Source organism: Ascaphus truei, chromosome 7, assembly GCF_040206685.1.
Source record: "Ascaphus truei isolate aAscTru1 chromosome 7, aAscTru1.hap1, whole genome shotgun sequence".
In the NCBI taxonomy this organism is placed as follows: Eukaryota; Metazoa; Chordata; class Amphibia; order Anura; family Ascaphidae; genus Ascaphus; species Ascaphus truei.
The window spans coordinates 43163030-43180107 of record NC_134489.1 but is presented as its reverse complement, the minus strand read 5'-3'; the positions used below and the strand labels follow the sequence as shown (position 1 = coordinate 43180107).

Here is a 17078-nt window from a genome sequence, read left to right as displayed (position 1 = left end):
AGGACAGAGAGGTGTGTGTGTGTGTGTGTCCTTTGGCCCGTCACTCCGCCTCAGGCCAATGAGAGGTGTGCGGGGGCGGCCCAAGGGACCAATGAGATTTCCCCTAGGGACACCGGACATCCAGGCAGGCAGGCAGGCAGGCAGGCATGCATGCAGGCAGGCAGGCAAACATACAGTGCTTTCACTAATATAGTATATATAAGATTAGCTCACACAAACATATCACTTTTAATCACTAAAAACCAGAATACAGCAGTTTCATGTGTTTCAGACATTTATATGATCCCTAATTTATACAAGACATGTAACTTTTTGTAATGAAGGGGTTAAGTCCTATACTTGGTACATATGATGATGATGATGATTGATGATGATGATCTGGGTGGGAGAAACCGCAGCTTTGTTCCAGAGATCAATCTGTCAAATGGCGACACCGTTGCGCTAATAATGTAACTTGTTTGTGTGGCTGCACCGCGTTGCAGGACGGGAGAATGTTCTCTACATGATTTGATTTTAACACCTTGTGTGCCAGCGCGGCCTATAACACCGTGCCTTGCATGTCGTCCTGCTTTGCCATTTGATGCAGTGACGGTGTTAATCGCTGCACCCTGCGTATTTCCCCAGGGCTCCTCCAGGAAACGGAAGCTATCGTCCGACGACTCCGGGAGCGACGAGCCCTACACCGCCAAACCGGCCCCACAGAAACGCAAGCGCTCCTTCCAGTGCCGAGCGTGCGGCTACAAGACAAGGAGCCTGGGCGACTTCCGCAAGCACATCCCCCAGCACCGCACGGACGAGAGCTCGCACCAGTGCCGGGAGTGCGGCGTCTGCTTCACCTCGCAGGGCTCCCTGAATCGACACCGTTTCATGACCCACAAAATGAAGGGGGCAGAGGAGGATCAGGAGCCCCCGCAGAGGGCGGACCCCGGGAAATCCTCGGACGGCAAGCTGTCCTGCAAGGTGTGCGGGAAGGGCTTCGACAGCCAGCTCAATCTGAAAACGCACTTCCGAACGCACGGCATGGCGTTCATTAAACAGCGGCAGAGTGTCGGCACAGAGAACTGAGAGGGGCCCAGCGCTCGCACCTCACGTCTGTGCTCCCCCCGACTCGCCAGGCTGCAGGAGTTTGGTTATTAGCTGCTCTTCCGATTAATTGCATTGCTGTGGGTTAATAATCTGACTGTCGCCTACCTCTCCGGCAGTAAGATTGGGCCTCACACACTGCTTGCCAGGGAACGTGGTGACTGGGCCACCTCTTATCACATCAGAGGCTGATGCCTTTGGCACAGTTAACTTATTATAAATCAGGGTCCGTTTGTAGCATGTCTGTATTTACAATGTAAATGTCTGCAGAACTGCCCCATGAATTGTGGGTGAGTGGATCATTCTTAAGTGTTATTTTTAACAGGTGAATGGGGGGGGGGGGTTAGGTGTATTCGTGACCTGAGTTCGTGTCTCCAGGACCCCCAGAATGAGGTGTCTGTACATGAGTGCCTGTCATCTTTGCAGAGCGGAGATCTTCATATCCTAACCCTGATTTATAGTCACCAGTAACCAAACCTCTGCAGTGCCTTATTACCACCACAACCACCTCGGACAGAAACTATTCCTACTGATCATGTCATGTTCTGGCTGTTTCTCCGCGCCTCCGGCAGCAGAAAGGGTTAAATTGAAGATTCAGGCGACGAACGTGTTTGATGGAGATAAATGTTGAGCAATCAGTTATATTAATAACATTGTCTCCATCCCCAAGGCGCGGGTGTGAATGTGCGCTCTGCGCTGTGACGTCACCGCCGCCCTGATGCAAGTCCGGTTATTGCGTGAAACGCATTCAGCACGATTCAGCGTCTACTCTGCCGCGCTGCGAGTGATCTATCTCCACCAATCTCATTTCTGGGGGTCCCAGAAGTCTCCCTTATAAAAGTACAGTGGGACCCCCAGCGCCCCGTAACGCATCCCAAGTAGGGTCGCTGCCTTTCAGGAACAGGTGTGCCGGCAAGGGGGTCTCCCCAATATTTGGAAGGCATGGAGGGGTAAGAGGGGGGTCTTCTCTTTGTCAAGACCGCCTCTGCAAGGGTTAATAAGGGGTGTCCGTATAGCGCACATGCAGGCTGGGACACATGGTAAATCTATAAATATGTAAAATACATTTATTATAAATATATATTTTTCTGCACAGAATTTTTAGACAACTAGTCTAGGTTCACTTCTCAAGATCTTTCTTGTTTGTGTTGTGTTTTTTCTTTGTGGTTTTTTCTTTTGTTTTTTTTTTACTGAAAACGAGAGAAAAAAATCCTAAACTGTGAAAATATTATTTATAAGCAGTACATGCCCCTCCCCTCCCCCACATCCCCCACACTCTGCCTTCCCCCCCATCTCCCCAACGCTCTGCTTCCTCCGGCCTGTTTCAGCGCTGCTTCCCCCCCCCCCCCCACTGCTCACTTTTCCCCCTGCTGCTCCCTCCCCTATCCCTCAGCTTTATCCCCCCATGCGGCACCCTCATCTGCCTTGCGGCCTCAAAGCTCCCCCACCCCCGCGCTGCTCCCTTCTTATCCCCCGCCCTGCTCCCTTCCCATCTCCCCCTCACTGCTCCCTTCCAATCCCCCTGCGCTGCTCCCTTCCCATCCCCCCTGCGCTGCTCCCTTCCCATCCCCCCTGCGCTGCTCCCTTCCCATGCCCCCTGCGCTGCTCCCTTCCCATCCCCCCCTGCGCTGCTCCCCTTCCCATTCGCTCCCCACAGTGCTGCTCCCCCAGCCCTGTGCCTATTCCAGGGGGTTCTATCTTTCCCCCCATACTCTCGCAGCGTTTCTGCGGACAGAACCTAGAATACGCAGCGCTGTTTCAGTTACGTGTCCCTGCCACTTATTCTAGGCACAAACTGCAATATACTGTAACGGATTCTTTATCCCAATGGGTCGGTGTGTTCTATTCCCCACCGGCAGCGGAAGGGTTAATGTCATTTAATATAAAGAGTGGGGACTTCATGTCAGACATTTCAGAACTTCCCTCCCCGAGACACATTAAGCAATGTAAGATCTGTGCCTGGGACTCCTATTACCCCCTTCACTCCATCCAGCATGGCAACCTGCCCGGGCATTGCAACGACCAATGTGTTTAACAAGGAATTAAGCGGAAGGGGAAATTGTGACATGTGAAAAAGGGGCTTTGGACCCAATGAGCCTTCTCTACCCCATGTACTGTGAGAGGAGCTAGAACAAGTTCTCAGTGTATTCTCAGGGCCTGAGACCGCGCTGGAACATGGCGGCGCCTTACCATTGCGCCTGTACGGGCGGTGACGGCTGTGAGAACGATGTCGCATGCTAATCTCCGGGTGAAGGTGGAAACACACACTTCCTGAGTTCTTCATGTCGGTGTCGGATCAGGGCCCGGCCCATCTAACCTCTGAGGTGCCTCACTATGAAGAATATCTGTAATAACATACAGGCCTGCAGCACTGAAGGGCCCACATGTCATATTACCTCCCTCCCTGCTGAAGAGACCCCTGTTGTTTTTTTAAAGGGGCTGCAGCTCTGATGACCTAATACCGTGTTTTTTCTTTTTGTGAATATGATGTGTGATTTATTTTGTTTCTTCTGATTGTTTTTTTTAAAAAACCTTTTTGTTTGTAAATGTGGTTTGCAGTTTTGATTTCATTATGTAGAAAAAAAAATTAAATACACCTCAACCAATCACAACTGTACATAAAATAAAGGCCTGCGATCCGTGTTTTATTAAACGGCTGTCAGTTTGCTCTGGGAAGGGGCTGGATGTGATCAAATATAATCATTACAAATCATTTATTATACGCGGCAAGAAGAAAGATCTGCAGATGAAGTATATGTCTGCAGTAATTATCCACCGCGTCCCCACAAGCAGACATGTTTCTGCCGGGCTGCGCTTTTCATGGCGAAGGGGTTTGTAATGGATACGGGTCACTTTTAGACCGTCTAGTCGCCCAATCTGGAGTTCTCTAAGCAGCGAGAGATAGAAAGGGTCCCTAGTCCATGTGCTGGGAAGCTTCATTATTTCACATGAATGGAGCTCGGAAACTTCCCTGACTTGGAGAAGCAGCTTCACAGGTTATTAAATGGGAAATAATCCCAGCATGGCAGTGCAGGAGGCAGCCATATTGGGCAATCTTGTCTGATAGGCTGGCAGGGTGCTGTATACATGGGTATATTATGGTAAAGTATGTATGATACTGATTTCATATGTACTACAGCACCCCCCACCCAATAACTTTCCTGCACTCCTGATTGGCTGTAACGAATAGTGATGTCAAAACCTGGCACATGTATAGGAGTTTGTCCCTCCCTGATCAACTGGTAATCCCCGCCTTTGTGATTGATTGATAATCCCCCTTTTTAACTGTGATTGGCTGGTAATCCCAGCCTTTATCCGTGATTGGTTGCTATCCCCGCCTTTGTCTGTGATTGCCTTGTAATCCCTGTCCTTGTGCGTGATTGACTGGTAATCCCTGCCTTTTGTGCGTGATTGACTGGTAATCCCTGCCTTTTGTGCGTGAGTGGCTGGTAATCCCCACCTTTGTCTGTAATTGGATGGTAATCCCCTGCCTTTTGTGCGTGAGTGGCTGGTAATCCCCACCTTTGTCTGTAATTGGATGGTAATCCCCGCCTTTGTGCGTGATTGGCTGGTAATCCCCGCCTTTGTCTGTAATTGGATGGTAATCCCCGCCTTTGTGCGTGATTGGCTGGTAATCCCCGCCTTTGTCCGTGATTGGCTGGTAATACACGCCTTTTGTCCGTGATTGGCTGGTAAGGGCCGCCTGCCTTGGATCCTGATAAGCTCTGTGCTTTCTTCTCCCATTGCGTCACTGAGGGCGGCCTGTGAGGAGGCCTCTGCGTGCCGTGTTACTGGTGGGTGTTGAATACAGCAGGTAATGGGGAAGGATCATTAAAGAGGCTCTAGGTGCTGTGGGTGTGAGTTTCATTTGGTTGATGGGCATTGAGTGAGTGTATTACCCTGGCTGGGGGATGGGATGTCTGTGGGCGTGGCCCCGGGCGGGGGATGGAATGTCTGTGGGCGTGGCCCCGGGCGGGGGATGGAATGTCTGTGGGCGTTGCCCTGGGTGAGGGATTGGAAGTCTGTGGGCGTTGCCCTGGGCAGGGAATGGGATGTCTGTGGGCGTAGCCCTGGGCGGGGATGGGATGTCTGTGGGTGTTACCCATGGCAGGGAATGGGATGTCTGTGGGCGTAGCCCTGGGCGGGGATGGGATGTCTGTGGGCGTTGCCCTGGGCGGGGGATGGGATGTCTGTGGGCGGGGATGTCTGTGGGCGTAGCCCTGGGCGGGGGATGGAATGTCTGTGGGTGTTGCCCTAGGCGGGGGATGGGATGTCTGGGTGTTGCCCTAGGCGAGGGATGGGATGTCTGTGGGCGTTGCCCTGGGCGGGGGATGGGATGTCTGGGTGTTGCCCTAGGCGAGGGATGGGATGTCTGTGGGCGTTGCCCTGGGCGGAGATGGGATGTCTGTGGGTGTTGCCCGAGGCGGGGGATGGGATGTCTGTGGGTGTTGCCCTAGGCAGGGGATGGGATGTCTGGGTGTTGCCATAGGCGGGGGATGGGATGTCTGTGGGTGTTGCCCTAGGCGGGGGATGGGATGTCTGTGGGTGTTGCCCTAGGCGGGGGATGTGATGTCTGTGGGCGTTGCCCTGGGCGGGGGATGGGATGTCTGTGGGTGTTACCCTAGGCGGGGGATGGGATGTCTGTGGGTGTTGCCCTGGGTGGGGGATGGGATGTCTGTGGGTGTTACCCTAGGCGGGGGATGGGATGTCTGTGGGCGTTGCCCTGTGTGGGGGATGGGATGTCTGTGGCTGTTGTAGCGAGGGGTTTGAGGGATTGTACCTGCTCTTGGGTGACCATATTTATTTCTTAATCACAGGAGCGTTACTGTACGAGAGGGAACATGGTCCTTCGCTGGAGTACCCTGACCAGTACTGGACTGACCGCGCCCCCCCCCCCCTGATCACAAGGCAGCCACACCATGTAAGGACAGCTGGGCACCTACCTTCTCACAGACCACAGGCGCGCCACACGCACCACGACGATGAATATACAGTGGCGAGACAAGGTTTGTGAAACCAAATGATAATGACGGAAATTCCATCGTTTTTCCATGATAACCGTATTGAATCCAAACCACTCTTTTTCTAAATATCCAATAGGGTTTATATTAACCAATTCCATGTCTTTTGAATCAAAATGATGTATGAATTAGACAAACAATGAGTAATTAAGAGTCAGGGTATGTGCAAAAGTAAGTGAAACCCTGGATTTATCAGCTAAATTAAAGGGGATAATTAGAATCAGGTGTTTAATTAGGTAGATCTTTAGTGGTGAGTTTGGGAGGCCGCACCCTATATAAAGATCAAAAACGTTGTGAGTTTGGTCTTCACCATACAGGTGTGTGGAAACATGTCATGCCACGATCAAAAGAAATCTCTGAGGACCTAAGAAAAGCAGTTATTGATGCTCATCAGTCTAGAAAGGGGTACAAAACTATTTCTAAGGATTGGAACTCCACCAATCCACAGTCAGATAGTTTACTAATCGAGAAAGGACAAGATCTCAGTCACTCTACCCAGGAGCGGTCGTCCTACCTAAATCTCTCCAAGAACAAACCGGCAAATCATCCAGGAAGTCACAAAGAACCTCAGAGTAACGTCCAAGGTTCTGCAGGCCACTTTCACCTCGGCTAATGTGAGTGTTCATGACTCGACATTCAGAAAAAGACTGAATTAGAATGGTGTTCATGGAAGGATAGCCAGGAGGAAACCACCGCTCTCTAAAAAGAACATCTGAAGTTCTCCAAAGAGCACACAGATGATCCAGAACACTTCTGGAACAATGTTCTCTGGACAAATGAGTAAAAGGTAGAGCTTTTTGGCCTCAATGAGAAATGTTATATTTGGCGAAAACCGAAACTCTTAGAACAGAAGAACCTCATCCCGTAAGGAATGGTGATGGAAGTGTGACGGTTTGGGGCTGCTTTGCTACCTCAGGACCTGGACGGTTTGCCATCATTGACACAACCATGAATTCTGCATTGTATCAGAAGATTCTAGAGGAGAATGTCAGGCCATTCGTCCGTGCGCTGAAGTGAAAGTGGGTCATGCAGCAAGACTGATCCTAAACATACAAGCGGATCTACAAAAGAATGGCTGCAGAAGAAGAAATTCCGCGGTTAGAATAGCCACAGTCCGGACCTAAACCCCATGGAAATGTTGTGGCAGGACCTGAAGTGAGCTGTCCATGCAAGGAGCCCTCAAATGTCACTGAGCTGAAGCAGTTCTGTAAGGAGGAACGGGCCAAAATTCCTCAGACCCGATGTGAGAGACTGACTGGCAGTTACAGGGAACGTACAGCTGAAGTCTTTGCTGCGTACGGGGCGCCACCAGGCACTGAATCTAACGGGTCACATACTTTCTCACACACGGATATTGAATGTTTAATCATTTGTGGATAAAGAAATGTTGCAAAGTATCATCTTTTTGTGTAATTTGCTTGATCAGGTTATCTTTATCTATTATTAGGACTTGCATCAAGATCTAATAACATTTTAGGTTTGAAATGTGAAAATCCTAAAGGGTTCACAAACTTTTTCTTGCACCTGTATTTGGGGATCACTCAGGAGAAGCATGCATCAAACCTTCCCTGCAAAAGGAACCGGCGCCAAATAGCATGGCCCCTCCGGCAGTAAAAGGGTTAATATTATTTTACTGCCAAACTGAACAAGCGTTCCCATTTCGTGGTCATGTATCCGACTCCCAGCTGCAATGCCAGGTTATGTGATAAATTGGTGGATTCAATGCATTTTACTATATACGAAATAAAACAAGTGATCCAGAGGCAAAAATCCCCGAACATGTCTGAATAAAACGAATGCAGCTTCAGCAGCAGCAGCACTTCTGGGCTCGCAGAGATTTCATCGCATTGAAAAATACAAGCGCCAGCTTGTGTCGCATAGTGTCGCAAATATATAACAACTATAAAGTCACACGCAAATACTTCAGGTGTGTAATGTTGCTCCCACATTCCTTACTAGTGTCGGCACGCCATCCGACAGCAAACCGCGCATTCCGACTGCGGCTCGCTACGGGTCACTGAGAGGGCCAAAATGTTCCACTGCCGCTGCATCGCTTAATTCTTTTTATTACACTATAGGTGACTGTTCTGCGCTTCTGATGTAACTGTATATCTTGCAGTATACACTTATTATTCATACCTAGAATTGTTTGTATATTTATTAGATTTTATACTGTTGGTTCTGTTTACTTTGTAGGTAAATATTAAACGCAAACATCAAAAGATGCTGCCCACCTCCTCGTGTACATCGGGCGGCACCTCTATCCCGAGCCCGGCTCGCCACGAGAGAAACAGGTGGGCCCTCTCTGCCACCCCCACACGGAAGCTGCCAGCAGCACAGCCCGGGGTGCCAGCTTGGAGCAGGTCTGCTCAGGGTTCACGCATAGTGAGAAGATGCCTTCTAGGACTTCGCACACTACAGGGGTGGGACATCTACAGTCCCCAAGGGCCACCAGCAGATCAGGTTTTAAGGAAATCCCTGCTTCAGCACAGGTAGCTCAGGTGGCTGATTCCAAGTTCTGGTAAATAAAACCCTTCACCCCGATATTTATCTGAACATATCATGGAGTTCCTGGAGAAACAGGTTTCTGGGGTTCAGTTTAACACCGGTGTAGACAGGTCCCCAGCTTTCTTTATGTTTTCCCCTTACCTCCGCTGATGCGAGGAAAGTTGCGGGGGCGTGTAGGTGGCGACAGGCTCGCAGGAGGCTCCGGCGGCCCTCTCTGGGAGGCAGAGGCAGTCGGTGCTGGGACAGGAACAGGGTAGGATTTACAGTGGTGTGAAAAAGAAAGTACACCCTCTTTGAATTCCATGGTTTTACATATCAGGACATAATAACAATCATCTGTTCCTTAGCAGGTCTTTAAATTAGGTAAATACAACCTCAGATGAAGAACAACTCATGACATATTACACCGTGTCATGATTTATTTAACAAAAATAAAGCCAAAATTGAGAAGCCATGTGTGAAAAACTAAGTACACCTTATCATTCAATAGCTTGTAGAACCACCTTTAGCAGCAATAACGTGAAGTAATCGTTTTCTGTATGACTTTCAGTCTCTCACATCGTTGTGGAGGAATTTTGGCCCACTCTTCTTTACAACGTTGCTTCAGTTCATTGAGGTGTGTGGGCATTTGTTTATGCACAGCTCTCTTAAAGCTGCAGTTCAAGCAATATCCTGCATGTGTTTTTTTTTTAATAAATCAGTTCTGTAGTAAGAAAAAATACTTTTAGCATTTTCTATTTTAAAAAAAACACCAACTTTGAAAGATCAATTTTCTTGTATTCTATTTTAACAAGCATGTTTGTTCCTATGGCAACCATTTACATTCCCCAGATCTAAAGATGTCGCCAAACTTCGCCGATCAATAGATGGAGAACGAATTGACCGGCAGCTATGCAGTTCTTTAGGTAAGTAGAGATTGCCCACATGAAACTATTGAAGTAAAAAAAAAAAAAGTGAGCTTGAACTGCAGCTTTAAGGTCCTGCCACAGCATTTCAATTGGGTTGAGGTCTGGACTTTGACTGGGCCATTGCAACACCTTGATTCTTTTCTTTTTCTGCCATTCTGTTGTAGATTTGCTGGTGTGCTTGGGATCATTGTCCTGTTGCATGACCCAATTTCGGCCAAGCTTTAGCTGTCGAACAGATGGCCTCACATTTGATTCTAGAATACTCCGCATCTCCCCTCCTGAAATCCCTCTCGTGGCTTCCGATCAAATCCCGTATCTCACACTCAATTCTCCTCCTCACTTTTAAAGCTTTACATTCTTCTGCGCCTCCTTACATCTCAGCCCTAATTTCTCGCTATGCACCATCCCGACTCTTGCGTTCTTCTCAAGGATGTCTTCTTTCTACCCCCTTTGTATCTAAAGCTCTCTCCCGCCTTAAACCTTTCTCACTTTCTGCCCCACACCTCTGGAATGCCCTTCCCCTCAATACCCGACTAGCACCCTCTCTATCCACCTTTAAGACCCACCTTAAGACACATCTTATTCTGAAAGCCAGGGGTCACGTGTAAGATGATTTAGCCCAGATAGTGTCAACTCGGCCCTCTTTTCCAAGCACAACAAGTTCTGTTTCTTTTCTTTACATTATTTGGGGAAAGTAGCATAAAATACAGTCACTTGTGAAGAGATGTTGATGTATGAATAGTGTCTCTCTGTGGGTGCCTTGGTAGTTAAGAGCAGGTGAGAAGATAATCCTACCATACAGGAGTATACAGCAGTGCTCACTCATCCAGAGGTAATGGTGGAAAAGGAAGTGAGGGGCAAGGGTCACACTAAAGGTTCAGTGAGACTGCACTAACTGTCAGCAAAAGACAGGGGGGAAAATGGAAAAGCCCAAAACTAGGAGGACTGGAGAAGTTGCCAGAGCAACCAGGGGTATGACAGACTGGAAGGAAAAAGATACATAATGTATCCATTCCATCTGCACTGAGAGAGAACTGCAAGGAAAGTGACATCCTAGTGCAGCTAGCAGGGGGAACTGCCAAGGGAAGGGGGGCTGAAACAGAAAAGGCAGACAGGGGTATTCCTGTTCCATGACACATCTGCTTAAAGAAACATGAATAATCATGGACACATGATACATAAATAGGGTGACCATTCATACCGTTTTTACCGGGACAGTCCCGTTTTTTTGTGTCCTGTCCCGGTTTTTGTCCCTGGTCCCGGTATTGCGGGGCAGCGGCGGTGAGGAGAATGCGGCGGCCGGTAAGTATTTTCTATGTGTGTGTGAATGCTGCCGGGGAGACTGAATGAAGGAGAATGCCGGGGGCGGGACTTAGAATGCCGGCCGGCCCGCAGGGGATTGGATGAATGATGCTGCCGGGGGCGGGACTTAGAATGCCGGCCGGCCCGCAGGGGATTGGTTGCAGGCAGGTCAGAGGAAGCCGGGGGCGGGACTTCCGCTTTGTGCAGATCACACGTGTCTTCCCGCTCCTGGTTCCTCTGTGCGCGGTGAGTGTCCCCCTTATGTCCCGGGTCCCAGCCAGGGGGGGGGGGGGGTAATAGGAGGTGGTAGCGGGGGCGCGCCTGCCTTTGTACCACCTTGTACCTTTGCCCCCCCCCCCCCCCGGCGCTCCCAGCATTGCCCCCCCCGGCGCTCCCACCATTGCCCCCCCCGGCGCTCCCACCATTGCCCCCCCCGGCGCTCCCACTATTGCCCCCCCGGCGCTTCCACTATTGCCCCCCGGTGCTCCCACCATTGCCCCCCCGGCGCTCCCACCATTGCCCCCCCGGTGCTCCCACCATTGCCCCCCGGCGCTCCCACCTTTGCCCATCGGCGCTCCCACCATTGCCCATCGGCGCTCACAGCTTTGCCCCCCGGCGCTCACTTCCCCCCGTCCCCTTGGTGTGGGAGATGGGCTCGGGGGCGGGCAGTGGTTGCTGCGCGGTCGCGGGCGGTGCAGGGGGAGGCGGGGTGTATCTGTGTGTGTGTATCAGTGTGTGTATCTGTGTGTATCTCTGTGTGTGTGTGTATGTGTATCAGTGTGTGTGTGTATGTGTATCAGTGTGTGTGTGTATGTGTATCAGTGTGTGTGTATGTGTATCAGTGTGTGTGTGTATGTGTATCAGTGTGTGTGTGTGTATCAGTGTGTGTGTGTGTGTATCAGTGTGTGTGTGTGTGTGTGTGTATATCAGTGGGGTTGTGTTGTGTGTATCAGTGGGTGTGTGGGTGTGTATCAGTGGGTGTGTGTGTGTGTGTATCAGTGGGTGGGTGTGTATCAGTGGGTGTGTGTGTATCAGTGGGTGTGTGTGTGTATCAATGGGTGTGTGTGTGTGTGTATCAGTGGGTGTGTGTGTGTGTGTGTGTGTGTGTATCAGTGTGTGTGTGTGTGTGTGTGTGTGTGTGTATCAGTGTGTGTGTGTGTGTGTGTGTATCAGTGTGTGTGTATCAGTGTGTGTGTGTGTGTGTATCAGTGGGTGTGTGTGTGTGTGTGTGTATCAGTGGGTGTGTGTGTGAGTGTATCAGTGTGTGTGTGTGTGTGTGTGTGTGTGTGTGTGTGTATCAGTGTGTGTGTGCGTGTGTGTGTCTGTCAGTGGGGGTGTGTGTGTGTATCAGTGGGGGTGTGTGTATATCAGTGGGGGGGGGTGTATATCAGTGGGGGTGTGTGTGTATCAGTGGGGGGTGTGTATCAGTGGGGGGGGGGGTGTGTGTATCAGTGGGGGGGTGTGTGTGTCAGTGGGGGTGTGTTTATCAGTGGGGGTGTGTGTATCAGTGGGGGTGGGGGTGTGTATCAGTGGGGGTGTGTGTGTGTGTATCAGTGGGGGTGTGTGTGTATCAGTGGGGGTGTGTGTGTGTATCAGTGGGGGTGTGTGTGTGTATCAGTGGGGGTGTGTGTGTGTATCAGTGGGGGGGTGTGTGTGTATCAGTGGGGGGGTGTATCAGTGGGGGTGTATGTGTGTATCAGTGGGGGTGTGTGTGTGTGTATCAGTGGGGGGGGGTGTGTGTATCAGTGTGTGTGTGTATCAGTGGGGGGGGTGTATCAGTGGGGGGGGTGTGTATCAGTGGGGGTGGGGGTGTGTATCAGTGGGGGTGGGTGTGTATCAGGGGGTGTGTATCAGTGGGGGGGTGTATCAGTGGGGTGTGTGTGTGTATCAGTGGGTGTGTGTGTATCAGTGTGAGTGTGTGTGTAACAGTATCAGTGTGTGTGTGTATCAGTGGGGGTGTGTGTGTATCAGTGTGTGTGTGTGTGTGTATCTGTGTGTGTGTGTGTCAGTGGGTGGGTGTCTCCCTCCTTCTCTCTCCCCCACCCTGTCTCCCTCCTTCCCTGCCACCTTCCCTCCCACCTTCCCTCCCACCCTGTCTCCCTCCCACCCTGTCTCCCTCCCACCCTGTCTCCCTCCTTCCCTCCCACCCTGTCTCCCACCCTGTCTCCCTCTTTCCCTCCCACCCTGTCTCCCACCCTGTCTCCCTCCTTCCCTCCCACCCTGTCTCACCCTCCCTGTCTCACCCTCCCTGTCTCACTCTCCCTGTCTCACCCTCCCTGTCTCCCTCCCTTTCTCGCCCTCCCTTCCTGTCTGTCTCCCTCCCTCGCCCTCCCTTCCTGTCTGTCTCCCTCTCTCGCCCTCCCTTTCTGTCTGTCTCCCTCGCCCTCCCTCCCTGTCTCCCTCCCTCCGTGTCTCCCTCCCTCGCCCTCCCTCCATCGCCCGCCCTCCCTGTCGCCCTCCCTCTCTCCCTCCCTGTCTCCCTCCCTCCCTGTCTCCCTCCCTGTCTGTCTCCCTCCCTGTCTGTCTCCCTCCCTCGCCCTCCCTTCCTGTCTGTCTCCCTCCCTCGCCCTCCCTTCCTGTCTGTCTCCCTCCCTCGCCCTCCCTTCCTGTCTGTCTCCCTCCCTCACCCTCCCTTTCTGTCTGTCTCCCTCCCTCGCCCTCCCTTCCTGTCTGTCTCCCTCGCCCTCCCTTCCTGTCTGTCGCCCTCCCTCCCTCGCCCTCCCTCCCTCCCTCGCCCTCCCTCCCTCCCTGTCTCCCTCCCTCGCCCTCCCTGTCTCCCTCCCTCGCCCTCCCTCCCTGTCTCCCTCCCTCCCTCACGCTCCCTCCCTGTCTCCCTCACCCTCCCTCCCTGTCTCCCTCACCCTCTGTCTTATCTTAACTGCTGTATACCTACACCGAAGTAACCTACTCTGCTTTCTTCCAGATCTGACTCAAATTTCACGCGGGAGACATCGGAAGACAGGTAAGGAACACCTCCCCTTCAGTATAGTACCTTGAGGGACTGCGGATCAGGTAAGATCCCAGGCGGGATTGCTGCTTTTAGAAATTGTGAAGAGGGGGCATCCAGACACTGGTTAATGGGTTCAGAATCATTCACATCTGGGTTTTTTTTTTGTTCGATTATTGAGGTACACACACACACACACACTCTCTCTCTCTCTCTCTCTCTCTCTCTCTCTCTCTCTCTCTCTCTCTCTCTCTCTCTCATGGTAGTAAAGTATAAGTGTACTACAATAAATAAACTGTTATATATATATATAAAAAAAAAAAATGTGTCCCGGTTTTTCATTTTCAAAATCTGGTCACCCTATACATAAAGCTTGGCCCCCTGCAGACGCACTTACTAGAATTCCCTCCTACGTCTCTGTACGTTCTCCCTACCTACCAATTAGATTGTAAGCTGCTCGGAGCAGGGACTCCTCTTCCTTAATGTTACTTTTATGTCTGAAGCACTTATTCCCATGATCTGTTATTTATATGATATGTATTACTACTGTGAAGCGCTATGTACATTTATGGCGCTATATAAATAAAGACATACAATACAATACATACAGTATACAGAGGAGTTCATGGTCGACTCAATGACTGCAAGGTTCCCAGGTCCTGTGGCTGCAAAACAAGCCCAAATCATCACCCCTCCACCAGGGACAGTTGGAATGAGGTGTTTGTGCTGATAATTCGTATGGAAGCAGTAAGGGTGTACTTCGTTTTTCACACATGGCTTCTCCATTTTGGCTTTATTTTTGTTAAATCATGACACGGTGTAATATCTCATGTGTTGTTCATCTGAGGTTGTATTTACCTAATTTTAAGACCTGCTAAGGAACAGATTGTTATTATGTCCTGATATGTAAAACCATGGAATTCAAAGAGGGTGTACTTTCTTTTCACGCAACTGTATGTGCAGGGGTCTGTGACCCTCTGCACTAGGCCAGATTACTCCCTAGGCCCCAGCTAGGCCCCGACTCATACTTTAAGATTGTGGCTGCTTTAGGGACAAGCCCTTAGGTAGGGATACTGCCCCTTTAGCTATTTAGTCAGGGACGACACAGTTTGTAGAAGATTGTGATCTGGGACCAGATCACATTGCAAGGTGAATAAACTTGAATAAACGGAGGAGGATCCATCCCAGAGGCAGTCACCATTGCTGGATCAGCGGATACTGTGCAGCTACAAGTCGGCGTGCCCGGGGCGCTGGAGCACCCAGCAGGTACTTCCTTATATAACAAGAGACGGGGTGCCCAACGCTGCATCCAATTGACAAAACACATAGAGTAAAATACTTCAATAATAATAAAATACTTGGTTATTTAGTTAACCCTTTGGCCAAAGGCGTCATAAGCCTGCATACCAACGTCAAGGTATAACCAAGATAATGCAGGTCCTACACTACACTGTGAACCCTTCCTTTTACCTCTGTGAGAGGGGAACCATAATGGGTCTTGTTCCTGCAGCAAGTGAAATGACCTTCCAACTTAAAGGGTGAAGGGGGAGGAGTGAGCTCTGGGAGGAGGTGCCACAGCCTCCAAAAGAGACATAGGTTAACACAGATTCCCAGCAAGCTCAAACTCCCACACCCACCACAAAGTGAATATATATTTATGTCAACCAGAGCGCTATTGAGCGTGGCAATTGTATATAACAAGACACTCCTCCCCCTTCACCCTTTAAGTTGGAAGGTCATTTCACTTGCTGCAGGAACAAGACCCATTATGGTTCCCCTCTCACAGAGGTAAAGGGAAAGGTTCACAGTGTAGTGTAGGACCTGCATTATCTTGGTTATACCTTGACGTTGGTATGCAGGCTTATGACGCCTTTGGCCAAAGGGTTAACTAAATAACCAAGTATTTTATTATTATTGAAGTATTTTACTCTATGTGTTTTGTCAATTGGATGCAGCGTTGGGCACCCCCTGTCTCTTGTTATATACAATTGCCACGCTCCAATAGCGCTCTGGTTGACATAAATATATATTCACTTTGTGGTGGGTGTGGGAGTTTGAGCTTGCTGGGAATCTGTGTTAACTTACCTCCTTAAAGTGCACCAACCAAGTACACACACCATAGTGGCAGCGCTGACCACACCTAAGGGGTGGGGCTGTATATTTGTGGACACCAAGGGTGGTTGGGTGCCCGAGGGCCCTGTCAGGTACGGTGGACACAGTGTTGGGATAAGGCCTTGCGTGGCGAAGGTATAGCTGTAACCAGTAGCGTTACTATTGCCATTATTTGCTGCTTGCCTATATATTCATAAGTAAAGGTTATAGTTATATGCCGTGTGTTATTGTGTGTTCCTGTGCGTGGATATCCCATCTGAATAGGATCCTGCGCAGGTGGAGGCGCTGTCACCTAGTGAATCAGGTACACCCCAGGCTCCCAGCGGCGGAGGCTCAAACCTCTTGTGAGCCACAGGTAAAGTCACACCACATACAAGACGCCTTATCTCCCAGAGGGTGGGGGAAAGAGGGCAACACCGGCATTAAAGGTAAGGGTGTTTATTTTTATTTTACTGAAGTATTAGAAGCTGTAATGAACCCCACTTTCCCAGGAACAGTACGACTGGAGCTGCAATGCATGCGGAAGGAAATGTAACTTATTAGCTAACGTTATGAGTTTGAGAGGCATCTCCCCAGAGAGACACACAAAACACACACACAAAACACACACACACACTACCCGTCTGTGTCAGGATATTTTATTTTCATTATGTTGAGTTTCCTGAGATGAACGTTGTGGCATTTTCACCAATATACAAACAGCCTCGGCGGAGTATAAAACGTTCCGGCCGGCGGGGTGCAGAGGCTGAGAATACAGGTATCTCCGTCACACATTTAAAAACTAGAAACGAGTGTGCCCATTTGTTACATATGTACAGTGATGGCATACAGCGTGGCCGAGCGTCACTGGGCGGTTACGTTGAGCTCTCGTAGAAAGGCGGCACGGGTAAAATAAGGCTTCGTTCGCACGGTTACTTTCTCAGCAGCTGTAGCAACGGCCTCTTCTCCGTGAGCTCACGTGGCTGGGCCACGGAGGTGTTACAGGACGTCCCAGGAGAATTGGAGCGTGACCCTGCGTGTCGCCCTCGTACCGCTGTAACCCAGCAGGGGATCAGAGGCCGCATTCGTATGAAGGGTCCACAAGGCGTTAGACCCTCTCCACGTAGTTCCCCGGGAAGAGACCCTCCCTGCCCCGGATCCGGCCCTGCCACCAGCCGGAGGGGTCTAGGGAGAGGAGAGAGGAGACAGTCCTGACTT

General features: G+C 50.4%; 2 protein-coding genes across 3 annotated transcripts in view; one reads left to right on the top strand and one right to left on the bottom strand.

Moving 5' to 3' along the window:
* The window catches only part of ZNF687 (zinc finger protein 687), a 51318-nt gene extending 47582 nt beyond the window's left edge, over positions 1 to 3736 (top strand). Inside the window, exon 8 of the mRNA XM_075610033.1 lies at positions 453 to 3736. Within this exon, the coding sequence (XP_075466148.1) occupies positions 453 to 1065 (613 nt within the window). The 3' untranslated portion in view covers positions 1066 to 3736. The remainder of the gene's footprint in view (positions 1 to 452) is intronic.
* Positions 3737 to 16503: 12767 nt separating this feature from the next.
* LOC142499115 (unconventional myosin-Ie-like) overlaps positions 16504 to 17078 on the bottom strand; it is a 61371-nt gene continuing 60796 nt past the window's right edge. For both annotated transcript variants that reach the window (XM_075608027.1, XM_075608028.1), the window contains one exon: positions 16504 to 17045. In XM_075608027.1, coding sequence (XP_075464142.1) covers positions 16969 to 17045 — 77 coding nt within the window. In that variant the 3' untranslated portion in view covers positions 16504 to 16968. The remainder of the gene's footprint in view (positions 17046 to 17078) is intronic.